The 14,101-nt window shown below is 36.6% G+C and overlaps 1 protein-coding gene across 1 annotated transcript in view; it reads right to left on the minus strand.

Moving 5' to 3' along the window:
* Window positions 1–10,364, minus strand: part of G2E3 (G2/M-phase specific E3 ubiquitin protein ligase) — a 66,710-nt gene extending 56,346 nt beyond the window's left edge. Inside the window, exon 1 of the mRNA XM_074235389.1 lies at window positions 5,791–10,364. Within this exon, the coding sequence (XP_074091490.1) occupies window positions 5,791–5,844 (54 nt within the window). The 5' untranslated portion in view covers window positions 5,845–10,364. The remainder of the gene's footprint in view (window positions 1–5,790) is intronic.
* Between the last annotated feature and the right edge of the window lie 3,737 nt (window positions 10,365–14,101).

The following is a 14,101-nucleotide window of genomic DNA, read 5'->3' on the forward strand; positions in this document are numbered from 1 at the left end:
AGTCTATCATGGTTGATCATCACTCCCCTGTTGTTGTTAGTATGTACGGTGTTCTTCTGGTTCTGCTCATCTGTCTCAGCTTCATGAAAATCCTTCCAGGCTTCCCTGAATTCCCATCCCTCCTGGTTTCTAATGAACAATAGTGTTCCATCACATACATACACCATAGTTTATTAAGCCATTCCCCAATTGATGAACATTCACTTAATTTCTAATTCAAAGCCATTCCTTTAAAAAAAACCACCACAAAACATTAGAAAACTATGAATGAAATAATCTTTTATCTTCTTTAAGACAATTTTTATCTAAAACAAAGAACCAGCATTATATGAAATGAGTTTAAACTAGAGGCCTTTCCAATAAGCTCAAAGGAAAAGAAAAGATGCCCATATCACCACTACTATTTAACAAAGTGCTAGAAATAGTAGCTATAGCAATAAAACAAGAAAAAAAAGGAAATAATAATTATTATTATTACTAGTGACTTTTGCATATAATCAGATGATATACTTAAAAAACTCTAGTCAACTATAAAATTGAAACATCAGCTGAGGTTGATAGATTTATCTCTTCTCAGCAATACAGTAATTAAAGATAATTCTAAAAGATTTGTGATGAAAACGCCATCCACATCCAGATTAAGAACTATGGCAGAATGCAGACCAAAGCATACTATTTTCACTTTTTAAAATTTCTCTTTTTTTCTCATGGTGGTTTTCCTTTTGTTCTGATTCTTCTTTTTATAGAAATTTTTACCATGATTGTACATGTATAACTTCATCAGATTAAATCAATCATCAGCAAAATTACATGATTTAAAACCACATAAATAAATGTATCTGTTAGCAACAAAACCCAGCAGGAAGAGCTAGGAAAAAAATTTTTCATCAATAACTGTATAATATATAAAATAATTGGGAGTCTACTTGCCAAGACACATACTATTTAATGAATACAAATGCACAATATTCTATTAAAAAAGCAAACATCAGGGCGGCTAGGTGTCATAGTGGATAAAGCACCGGCCTTGGAGTCAGGAGTACCTGGGTTCAAATCCGGTCTCAGACACTTAATAATTACCTAGCTGTGTGGTCTTGGGCAAGCCACTTAACCCCAATGCCTTGCAAAAACTAAAAAAACAAACAAACAAAAAAAAAAACAAACTTAAAAAAAAAGCAGACATCCAAATAACTGGTGAAATTATTAATTGCTCATAAGAAAGTTTAGCTAATAATAAAAATGGAAATACCTTCTAAACTAATTTATTCAGCACCATGCCAAACTATTATATGATTACTTTTTACAGCGACATTTGAAGGAAAAAATTTAAGAATCTCAAAGGAAATAAGTTTTAAAAGTGGAAAGGAAGGGACCTAGATCTCAAACTAGGCTACAAAGCAATGAGTCACTCAGTGGAAGAGACTGGGTTCCTAATATACAGAAACAAATAAACATAATAGCCTAATATTTGGGAAATTCATAGATTCTAGTACTAGAATAATAACTCACAATACAGGTGAAAAATAATTAATGGAAAAACTAGAAAGCACTCTGTAAGAAAGTAAGTATAGACCAATGTCACAAGATTATTAAGTGTCTGAGGCCAGAACTGAACCCAGGTTCCTGACTCCAGGGCCAGTGCTCTATCTGCTGCCCCACCTAGTCGCCCCCTGCACCTTAGTTTTTAAATTTCATTTTTTTTGCAACCCTTCCAAAAATGAATTTCTCTCATGCTTTTCATTATTTATCTCCTCTCCCTATTTACTTTAGAGTCTCATTCTGATTCATGACTCCTTTATTTTCTCTATCCTTTTCTCTATATTGTTCCTGCAATCAGAAGCTTACAAAATGATGTCTATTTAGATTCTCCCCTTCAGATGTTTTCTGCCACAGCTTTATATAAGGCTTGCTCCATGGATTTCCCATTTTTCATCATGCCTCACTTCCAGAACAATACTAATTATTTCCTGCAGGTGTCTGAGAAGACATGATTCCTTCCCAACCATATCCCTAATTATGCAGCCCAACAACAATCTATATCTTCTCTTGTTGATCTTTTTTTTCACATATCTACCTGGAAATCTCCTCCCTGTACCAATGTTCTCCCACTACTCCAGGTGCCAGTTGCCTGCAGGTTCCAAATTCTCTTTCTAGGATAAGTAGATTTTTCAAGCATCAAATCCCTCAGGCCTCTTTTGATATAAGATCCTCATTTCCATTCATTGATCTCTACCTATAAGATCATTCATCAGTGGAACCCTCTATCACCTCCTTCATTCTGTCCCTTTTTATCTTTCCCTCTGCTTCCTTACTTACTCCCTGCTCTGTAGTTCTGACATCACAGAGATCCCCTTCCCTTGATTTGATTCTGGTCTATCACTCACTTCTTACTCTTTTCCTTTCCCCCTTTATATACCTTTGAATATTGTAATGTAGTCCCACCAAAAAAAAGAGCACTGATTCAGCAGTACACAGGATAATGTCAGGTACTGTTTATAATAACCAATTTACCCCCTCATTGATACTTCTACCAGATTGTCACTTTCACCTGTCTCCTCCTATACATTTTTAAATGTACAAGAGATGGGTGAAAGTGGCAATCTATGTAGTCTCTATTGTCACTCGTGTTGTCTTTATTTCTCCTGCATTTCTGTAGTGTGGGATGTTCAAGAGGCAAGGAATCTCTTCATTTCTCAATTTTTTTTCTAAAAATGCTTCAAAATATTCTTTATTATCTAATGTTCATTTTTGTCCCAGATAGTTTTGCTCAGATTTGTAGGACAAGTCATCCTGGGCCGCATCTTGAGCTCCATTGTGCTTTGCTACACATTATTCCATTCCCCCCTCCATTTTTCAAGTTGATTTGCAAGTCTTGCATTATTAGAATTTTCTTTGTATTTGAAAGTCTTTCTCTTGATGGCTTGAAGAATTTGTCTCTAAATTGAATTGTTTTAAATTTAACAATTCAACTATGTGTCTTAAAGTTTTCAACCTTCCTTTAATTTTTGGAGGCAATAAGAACTCGTTTTTGTTTAGCAGTTCTAGGAAGATCTCTTCTGTAATTTCTTTCATTATGGTGTTACAGTTTTTGTGTTGAAATATATTTCTGGGAAACCTGTGACCTGTAGGTAGGTAGTTCTGTGCACAGCAGTCTGTTGAAGTCATTCCATTTTGCATAGTGAGCACATATATATATGTATGTGTATATATATATATATATATATATATATATATATATATATATATTCTTTTAATATAATTGTTTTTTTGCTTCTCTTCTTCTAGATGGTCCTTCACTTCATGTGTATTTGCATTCTCAATCTTGTTCTCCCTTTTGTTTTGTTTGAGGCTTGCCATTGCAGATTCAATTTTTTTTTCTATTCTTTCGCATTTTTGCTGTGCAGGACATAAATTCTGCCCACATAATTTTCATTTCTTTTTTAAATGACTTGGGAATATTATGTTGTAGCTCCATGTTCACCTCAATTTCCACAAGGTTCTTTGTCTTGTCAAGTGTTAGATCATTTTCCTCTATTTTTTATTATTATAGTATTTATTCATAGATATCTGAACTTATTTATTAGATCTTGAGGTAATAATATATATTTAATATAATTAAATGTCATATTTCTTTCTGTTAATGGTTTGATTTCTTGATGATTTGTCTGTATTTGCTCAAGGTCAGTGAACATTCTTTTTCTTGACATTCTTAGTAAGAGTTTTTTCCCCTTTTAGTTTCCTTATCATTCACTTCCTGACTCTCCCTCCAGACTGTGGTTTCGTTGGGACCTGGATTTCAAAATCTCTCAATCTCCTTCCACACTGGGACATTCAGTTCATCAGCATAGGTCAGAACTGGTACCAGCTGAGTGTTAAGAATCTTGCACAGCACTGACATGCTCCCCTGCCCACAACACGCAAACCGCCCCCCTTTTAGAAAGATTTTATTTATTTTGGATTTTACAATTTTCCCCCCTAATCTCGCTCCACCCCCCAAAAGGCAGTCTGTTAGTCTTTACATTGCTTCCATGGTATGCATTGATATAAGTTTAATGCAATGAGAGAGAAATCATATCCTTAAGGAAGAAACATAAAGTATGAGATACAGCAGAATTACATAATAATAATAGATAACAGTTTTGACAAACACCCCTTTTCTAATGACCGTGTCATTCCCTCAGTTACTCAGTTCTCTGGCTTATCACCATCAATTCTCAATCTGTTTTTTTTTTCAACACTAGGAGTTCATTGTTTTTCAGTGCTGATGCTTTTCGATTACAGCCCTGGAAGAGTTATAGGCAAGCTGGCTATTAAAACTTGAGCACTTTCTTCTGTAGCCTGGAGACAGGATCTCTCTGGCACTGAAAAGAGGCAGAGAGGAATGGATGCTTAATGTACTCAACTTCAATGAGCATCAGTTCCTGGGTCTGATTGTTTTTTTCCTTCATTTTGATTCTGACTTGGATACAACTGAAGTTGTTTTTTCTTTGACACATAATTTTTGTTTTGGAGTTTGAGAGATTGTGGAAATCATAGAAAATGTCTAGTGAGACATCTTGTTGCTCATAGGACCTGGAAGTCCCTTCTCTTTCGATTTCATAACTCTTTGCAGAATGGTCCCAAATCCGTCCCGATTAATTATGCATTATTTCTTACCCTATAGCTCAACTAGCCTTCTCTTCCTTATATATTGCACTCTTTTCTCTCACTGTCTTTATATTATTGGCTGTCCCCCTACACTAAAGATACTATCCTTCATTTCTTCCCCTCTGACTCACACCTCCTGATCTTTTTTCAAAAAGTAACTCATGTATCATCTTCCTTCTCTTTTCCTATCCTCCCAATTGTTAATGCCCTCTCCACTTTAATTTTCTTCTATTTAACTGGTTTTTTAAAAGTGTGTGTGTGTGTGTGTGTGTGTGTGTGTGTGTGTGGTTTATGAAAACTTGTAAAGTCAAATTCAATCAGCCACAAGATATTTATTAGCACTCTGTATGTGCCAGGAAGTGTTCTAAACATGGATAAAAAGAGAGGGAGATGGCAGATAGAATGGTATATCTGAGGAACAGTAAGTAGTTTGTGAAGGGTCACAGTGATGACTAGAAAGGTAAGATGGAACAAAATTGTGAAAAACTTTAACTCCAGAATAATCAATTGTCAAATGACACAAAAATTTTACTTTGAAATTAAAAAATGTCACCCTACTAATTCTATTTACTTTGCCATATAAATAAAATTTTGAAGAAATGCATATTGTCAGTTGATTTATATTGTCCCCTCAAGGTATTCTTAAATTCCCATCCTTTTAGGTAGTAAATATCAAAGGACTTCATATTTGATCCTGGGTGCAAAATGAAACTTCTGGGGAGTGACATGATGAGATTTACACATTAGAAAAATCAATTAGAAGGCATAGGAAAGATGGATTGAAATGAGAAAGACTTGAGGCAGAGAGACACTAATTATAAAGCTATGGCAATAAACTAGTCAAAAGCTAATAGGGGTTGACTTAGACTGAGAGCTGAGCATAGAAGGGGTCATATGCATAAGATATTGTAGAGAAAGAAAGTATAAGATTTGACAACTGAATGGAAATGTGGGGTACAATGGGAGCCAGTGTGAGAATGACTCCATAGTTAATATAAACTAGCTTTAATGTAAATAGTAAAAGTGGCTCTAACTATCCCATGGGAAAATTTGCACATGATCATGGATCATCCCTGGCACTATGCCTTCTTTCTTTTACTTTATATAATACCTAACCTGGCCTGAGGGGGTGTGGAAACCTACCATCATCCTCCTGCTATGCAGAACTGATCTTTGTGAGTTCCCATTTACTTCCATGCTGGAGTGGACTTCCCCTCTTTCTTTGGCATCTCAGTATTATTCCATAGGAGGTGTGAGCATCCTTCAGGATAGTCCTCTATCCTATAATTGGCATAATGAGGCAGGACAGATATGCTACCTTACATGGGTTGAACAAAAGAGATGAATTATGGATGATGAAAATTGTGAATCTGAGTAACCAAAAGAAATCTGATCTCCTTTGAAATAGGTATTGTTTTATTCTTTCTTTGTATATGATGCTTTATTTTCTAGTGTGATGCTCTCTCTCTCTCTCTCTATATATATATATACTTATTAATTATTAAGAATTATGTACTATTATGCATAACCTTTGACCCCAAAATACCACTACTAGATCTACAGCTCAGAGATTTAAAAAAAAAGAAAAAGTAAATATACGTACAAAAATATTTATCAGCCTTTTTTATATTGTGGCAAAGAATTGAACATTGAAGGAATGCCCATCAAAAGGGGAATGACTGAATAAGCTGTGATATATGATTTTTTTAATTAAAGATTTTATTTGAGTTTTGCAACTTTCCACCTAATCTTACTTCCCTTTCCCCCACCCCCCACAGGAGGCAATGTGTCAGTCTTTACATTGTTTCCATGATATACATTTGATCCAAATTGAGTGTGATGAGAGGGAAATCATATCCTTAAGGAAGAAACATAAAGTATAAGAGATAACAAGATCAGACAAGATATCAGGTTTTTTTCCCCTAAATTTAAGGTAATACTCCTTGGTCTTTGTTCAAACTCCACAGTTATTTCTCTGGATACAGATGGTATTCTCCATTGCAGACAGCTCCAAATTGTCCCTGATTGCTGCACTGATGGAATGAGCGAGTCCATCAAGGTTGATCATTGTCCCCATGTTGCTGTTAAGATGTACAGTTTTTCTGGTTCTGCTCATCTCACTCAAGTTGTGATATATGATAATGATGGAAACTTATTGTGTTATAAAAAAAATGACAAGCAGGATGGTTCCAGAAAAACCTGGAAAGACTTACATGAACTGATGCAAAGTGAAGTGAGAAGAACCAAGAGAACAGTGTACACAGCTATAGCAATGCTGTAGAATGCTTAGCTCTACTCAGCAATATAATGATCCAAGAAAATTCAGATGGATTTATGATGGAAAAATGACATTCACCTCCTGAGAAAGTTGGAGTTTGAACACAGATTGATTTCTAACTTCCTTATTTTTCTTGAGGGAGAGGGTTAGCCTTGATGTTTTCTTCTGCACCATTATTAATATTGAAATATTCTTTACATTACTTCACATGTATAAACTCTATCAAACTGCTTGCCTTTTCAGTGAAGAGGGGAAAGATGGAAGGAGAGAATCTGAAACAAAAAAGTTTTTAAAAATGTAGAAACAGAGGTCACTAAGTGACTCAGTGGATAGAATACCAGCCCTGGGAATCAGGAGGACCTGAGTTCAAATCCAGCCTCAATCACTTACTACTTAACTTACCTGTCACTTAACCCCACTGCCTTGCAAAAAAAATTTTAAAAAATAAAAACTGCTTTTATATGTAATTGGAAAAAAGTAAACTATAAAAATAAAAATGTGTTCTATCCTCCATTTTTACTCAACCTCTTGTAATTAGACTCTGGTCCCACCCTATTACAACTATTCTAGGTTGACTGATGGGTGTTTTTTTTTTAGTCTTTAATCACTTCATGATTTCTTTAATTACCTTAGATATCACTTCTTAATTTCTGTGAATCTCAGTTCCTTATCTGGAAAATGAAGAGGCTGGATGAAATGACTTCTAAGGTCCCTTCCAGCTCTGGATCCTATGATGTGCTACAGTTTGACACTAATCATTATTTCCTGTTAACTAGAATTCCTGTTAACTAGAAATTTTCCTCCTGTTATTCAATATTTATCAATCAACTACTGAATGCAAAAAAGATAAAAAGACAACATAGTATCTGCTTTCAAGAAGATAAGATTCTACTGAAATACAAAATGCAAAGAAAAGTAACAAAGATTACACAATAATTTCAGGAGGGGGTGGGGCACTAATGACAAGAAGTCAGACTGTGTGGGAAAGTTGAGGGAAAATAGAAATTCTAAAAATCCAGGGTTCAGAAGGAGTACATGATAACAATCTGTGCAAAAGACAGTTATAGAATGTCATGGACAGAAAACAACTACTTTAGCTCATATTTTGAAAGAATTTTCTTCACTTGCTCATACTTTAGCCAACCCTTTAATATGGATATTCCCCAACATTCTTGATATTTTTTTATTCTTCACTCCCTCCCTAGACAAATACTATATGTACACAAATTATGACTAAATTTATTTCTTCTACTTTCTGAAAATCGGAACCACATTACCCATTGTCTATAAAACGTCTCCACTTGAATGTCTCACTGGCAGAAACTAAACATCAAAAATCCAAACTTTTTCTTTTTGCTCCCTAACAGCTTTTTCTTTCAACAACGTTTCTGTTTGTGGCAACAACCTTTGGCCTTTCACATTTGTAACTTCCAGTAACTTTTTATCCATTCTCCTCATTCACTTTCCACATCAATTAAAATCTTGGCATTTCCTATCTCTTTCAACTTACACCACCCAAAGATCCATTACCACCCCACCAAGACAATCGAAATAAAATACTGTCTTCACTCGCCCCCCTCATCATGTTAGATCATGGTGCTGCCAGAATCAGTTTTTTTATAGATCAACTTTTATTCGTTTCAGTCTTGTCTGAATCTTTGTGATCACATTTGGAGTTTTCTTGGCAAAGATAATGGAGCAGTTTTCCGTTTCTTTCTCCAGCACATTTTACAGATAAAGAAATTGAGGTAAACAGTTACATGCCAGGGTCACATAACTAGGAAGTATCTGAGATCAGATTTGAATTTAGGTCTTCCTGACTCCAGGCCTAGCACTCTATTCCCTGACCATCTTATCTGCCCCTTCTTATTGTTCAATCAGGTCATGTTGCTCTTTTGCTAAAAACAAAAGCAAAAAATTCCAATGGCATGCAATAAGCTAGTAATTCTTCCTGGCATTGATTATCCTTCACTATTTGGTACCAGTCTATACTTGGCTAGACTTATTTCATATTATTCTCCTCTAAGCACTAAAAAATACAATGTGGTATTAGTAGAAAGAACATTAGTTCTAAAGTAAGAGACTAACCTAGTCTCCTCTTCCTAAATTAAAAAAGATAAGGATAGGACTGGGTGTGACTATCTCTGAGATCCCTTTAAGCTCTGATTCTAAAATCCTAATTTCTGGCCTCTAAACATCCTATGCATTCTCCTCATACCCTGCCTTTAATCACAGGATTTCCTGTACCAGGAATTTAACTTCATCTATTGAATTCCTACCCAACCCTTAAAATCCCAAATAAAATACTAAATCCTCCATCTGCAATACTTTCCCTAATCTGATTTTTATGGTTTATAGTCTTTTACCAGTAGGGTAAAGCTAACCTATCTCAAAGTGGACTACATGTATGACAAATGAGGCAGCTAGGTGGCATAGTGGATAAAGCACTGGCCCTGGAGTCAGGAGTACCTGGGTTCAAATCCGGTCTCAGACATTTAATAATTACCTAGCTGTGTGGCCTTGGGCAAGCCACTTAACCCCATTTGCCTTGCAAAAACCTAAAAAAAATGAACATGTATGACAAAATCAGTCTGTCACTGATTAGACTATAGAGAGACAGGTTTGGATAGCCTATGTTGTTACCAATTTTTTGCCAGAAAAACATATTCTGGAGCTTTCACTGTATTTCAGGAGCACTGTAGTGCCTTCTAATATGGGAGGAACCTACATCCATAAGGCAAAGCACTCCCACAGCATACAGACCATTACCAGAAAACCTGTTTCCTATTAAATTTGGCCAAAATGTGATAATGGGTTCTGAGAAGGGCTTCTTAAAGAAGTAATATGAGAAAAGGTTCTAGAAAAGGATGTCTTTGCACAACATTCCCCTTACTATAATAAAGTGCAAGACAAGTCATCATATATATATGATGACATGGTTCTCTTAGGATTATCTAATCTGAATACTCTTCCTACTTCCCTTTTAAATATATTATAGCAATTCATTTGGCAACTCCTTAATGCACCTCTCAAGTAATAATGTATGTCATGTTTTCTGTTAGTATTGTATTTCTATTAAACAGTAAGCCCTATGAGGTCCAGAACAATAGCTTACCTTAATTTTATACAGAGAAGTACAATGTAATGTGTTTACTAATCTTTCTGGCTATATCCATAAGCAGACAGAAGTAGAATACTACAGAGGAATAAGGACCAGACCAGAATTCCAAAAAAGACCCATATTGAAATCCTAGTTCTCCCATTTACTAATTTTGCAACCCTGATAAAATAAATTTATCTTTCTGGGACACAGTGATTTTAAAAAAGGAAGATGAAGCAGATGATGATTAAGATCTTTCCAACCAAATGCCCATATGCTTTCAATCAACCAATAGGCTTTTATTAAGTGCCTGCACTGTGTCAAACACAATTAATTGAGGGGACACAAATCCAGCAGTCTGAGCCTCAAGGAGCTTTCATTCTATGGAAGAGATTGCATATATATATATATATATATATATATATATATATATATATACATATATATATATATATATATATATATAATAGCATATACCAAAAAAAAACCCAAGGTAATTGGGTGAAGGATTGGAAGTGATCAAGAAAGGTTTCAGTGTAAATAAAGTTTAAATTTTAAGTAAATTAGGATTTTTTCTGAGTAGAGGTAAGGAGGAAAGAATGCTTCTAGGCAAGTGGAAGAGGGTAATAACCAGTAATCATTAAAATGTAGCGAGAATATGAGCCTTTCTATTTCTAACTTATTCATCCAAATTAGCTCCAGAAAGGCACTAATTCAAAGTATTACCATCTTTTGTGAAATGCAGAACTGGACTTCCGGCCAAGATGGCGGAGAGAAGACAGGCACAGTTCTAAAGTCTCCTGATCTCTTCCCCATCTATCACATGAAACAAACCTCTTAAAAGAAATCCGACTCAAGGAACCCAGAAAGAAATGCCAGGAAAAAGAACATCTACCTCGGGATTTGTCTCCCAATGCAATTTGGGTAGAATTCGGGCGGGTGAGTCTGGGCTCAGAGGGAGGATCAGCCCCGGATCATCCAGATTAACAGCTGAATTGGAACCGGGAGTCTGAGGGCAGGAGAGCAGGACCTGCTGGATCAGCTGTGGGGCTGGACCAAAGGGGCTTGGGTCTGCGGGGAAGCAGAGGCGCTGGCGTTGGTGCTGTCCCCCTGGAACTTGCGGACGGGGCTGGGGGAAGAGGTCTGGTGCAGTACAGCTGCCGACACCATCCCTGGGCTCCTCAGGTCTGAGAAACTCTGAGTCCACACCTCCATTGCACTGAGGCCTTCTTCCAAACAAACAATTGCAAACTACTTTTGCCTCAGGCCCAGGTGTGTGAGCCTAAAACCCAGCCCAGCTGAGGAATGACCTCAGGCCAGGGTAAAGCCCACCACTAAGTGAAGGCAAAAGAATTCAATAGTTCCAACTCCTCCCTTAGGACAAAGGTAGAAAGTCTTTCAAGCAAGGTAACAGACACTCCAGAGAGGGCAACCAGCACCTCCTACTGGCCAGCCAGAGGAACTGCACTCAGTAAAGCCTCTAGTGATCCCAAGCCCCTGTGAACCAGCCCCACCCAACTCAAGGTCTTAGCATAATGAAGAAGGACCAGCAGAAAGGTAGATCCATAGAAAAATTCCTGGAAGGGAAAGACCCCAACTCAGAGAGACCCAGAACCTCTGAGGAGAATACAATCTGGTCTCCAGCACAGAAAGACTTCCTTGAAGAAATAAAGAAGGAGTTTAAAAATTTGGGAGAGACAATTAATACCTTGCAACAAAAAACAAAAACTTAGAAAGTACAATTGGACAAACACAAAAGGAGAATAAATCTCTCAGATCATCAATTGGACAATTACAAAATGAGAATAATTGTCTCAGATCCTCAAATTAGCAAATGCAAAAAGAAATTAATTCTCTCAAAACCTCAATTGGTCAAATGGAAAGCTCTTTCAAAAGTAGAATTGACCAATTGGAAAAGGAGTTGCAAAAGGTTAATGAAGAAAACTCCTCCCCCCAAAAAATAATGGAGTCCACAGAAACTAATGACTCCATGAGACAGCAAGAGTCAGTTAAACAAAATCAAAAAATAGAAAAAATAGAAACAAATATAAAATACCTCATCAACAAAACCACTGACCGTGAGAATAGATTGAGGAGGGGCAACCTGAAAATTATAGGACTTCCTAAAAACACTGAAGAGAAAAAAAGCCTGGACTTAATATTACAGGATCTAGTGATGGAAAACTGCCCTGATATCATGAATCGGAGAGCAAGGTAGTTAATGAAAGAGTACATAGATCCCCACCAGAAAAAGATCCTAAAATGAAAACACCAAGGAATGTTGTGGCCAAACTGCAGAACTATCAGATAAAAGAGAAAATCCTGCAAACAGGCAGAAAGAAACAATTTAAATATCAAGGAGCCACAGTAAGAATCATGCAGGACCTTGCTCCATCAACATTAAGGGATAGAAGGGCATGGAATGAGATATTTTGAAGAGCACGGGAGCTTGGAATGCAGCCAAGAATCTACTTTCCTGCAAGCTGAGCCTTCTCTTCCAGGGAAAAAGATGGACATTTAACGAAATGGAAGAATTCCAAAACTATCTGATGAAAAGACCAGAGCTAAACAGAAAATTTGGACATCAAACAGGAGGTTCAAGAGACACATGAAAAGGTTAAAAAAAAGGGGGGGGTAAAAAAAATGCAATCCAGTAAGTTAGTTGAAACTGGCTTTATCCCAGCATGGGGGTAAAAAAAAAAAAAAAGATTCTCATAAACCTTGACAAAAGTAACCCTAACAGAGAGAATACACCTTGCCGGAAATGATGGACATTCATGACCTATCCATGAGACTACTATCTAATGGGATGTAACTGGCTTTAACCCACTTGGGAGAAAGACTCTAATAACTCTCAGGAATTTTGACTCTGTTCAATAGAATATACAGAACTAGAAGGGACAGACACTCAGAATTTTCTATGACTTAGAATGATCTAAAAAAAAAACACCACCACCCTAAAAAGGGGGGGACAGGAAAGAGATGGGAGGAGGGAGGGGATTGAATGGGGTAAATCTCACTACACTAAGAGGTACAAAAAAAACTATGGTAATAGCGGGGAAGAAGGGAGCAGAGGAGAAACACCTGAATCTTCTTCTCATCAGACTTGGCTTAAAGTCAACCTACACATACTCAGTTAACTTATAAAACATCTAACCTTTCAAGTATTAAAAGGGGAAAATGGGAGGGGGGACGGAGAAAGGGAAGGGGAGTGAGGGAAATAAGGGGAAATAATAAAAGGAAGGGAAGGGAAAAGGGAAAAAGGGAAAGGGGAAAGAAAGGGGAGGGTGTGATATAGGAGGGCAAACACACTGAAGGGGGTGCTTTTCAGAAACAAATGACTGGGGAATATGGATAAAAGGGGGGAAAGGGGGAAAAATACAAACAGAGGGAAGATAGCACAGAGGGCAATAAAGAATTAGTAATCATAACCTTGAATGTGAATGGGATGAACTCTCCCTTAAAACATAAGCAAATAGCAGAGTGGATTAAAAACCAGAATCCTACAATATGCTGCCTACAAGAAACTCATCTGAAGCAGAGAGATACATATAGAGTAAAGGTAAAAGGTTGGAGCAAAATATATTTTGCTTCAGCTGAAGTAAAAAAAGCAGGGGTAGCAATCCTTATCTCAGACAAAGCAACAGCAAAAATAGATAGTGTTAAAAGAGATAAGGAAGGAAACTTTATCCTCCTAAAAGCTACCACAGACAATAATGTCATTTCAATAATGAATATATATGCACCCAGTGGGACAGCACCTAAATTCTTAGAGGAGAAGCTGAAAGAATTACAGGAAGACATAAGACAGCAAAACTCTACTAGTGGGAGACCTCAGCCTCCTGCAATCAGATCTAGATAAATCGAATCATAAAACAACCAAGAAAGAAATTAGGGAGGTAAATGGATTGTTAGAAAAATTAGATATGGTAGACTTATGGAGGAAACTGAATGGGGGATAGGAAGGAACATACCTTTTTCTCTGCAGTACATGGAACTAATACGAAAATTGACCAGGTACTAGGACATAAAAATCTAATGAACAACTGCAGAACAGGAGAAATAGTGAATATATC

Source organism: Macrotis lagotis, chromosome 4 (assembly GCF_037893015.1).
Source record: "Macrotis lagotis isolate mMagLag1 chromosome 4, bilby.v1.9.chrom.fasta, whole genome shotgun sequence".
Lineage (NCBI taxonomy): Eukaryota > Metazoa > Chordata > Mammalia > Peramelemorphia > Peramelidae > Macrotis > Macrotis lagotis.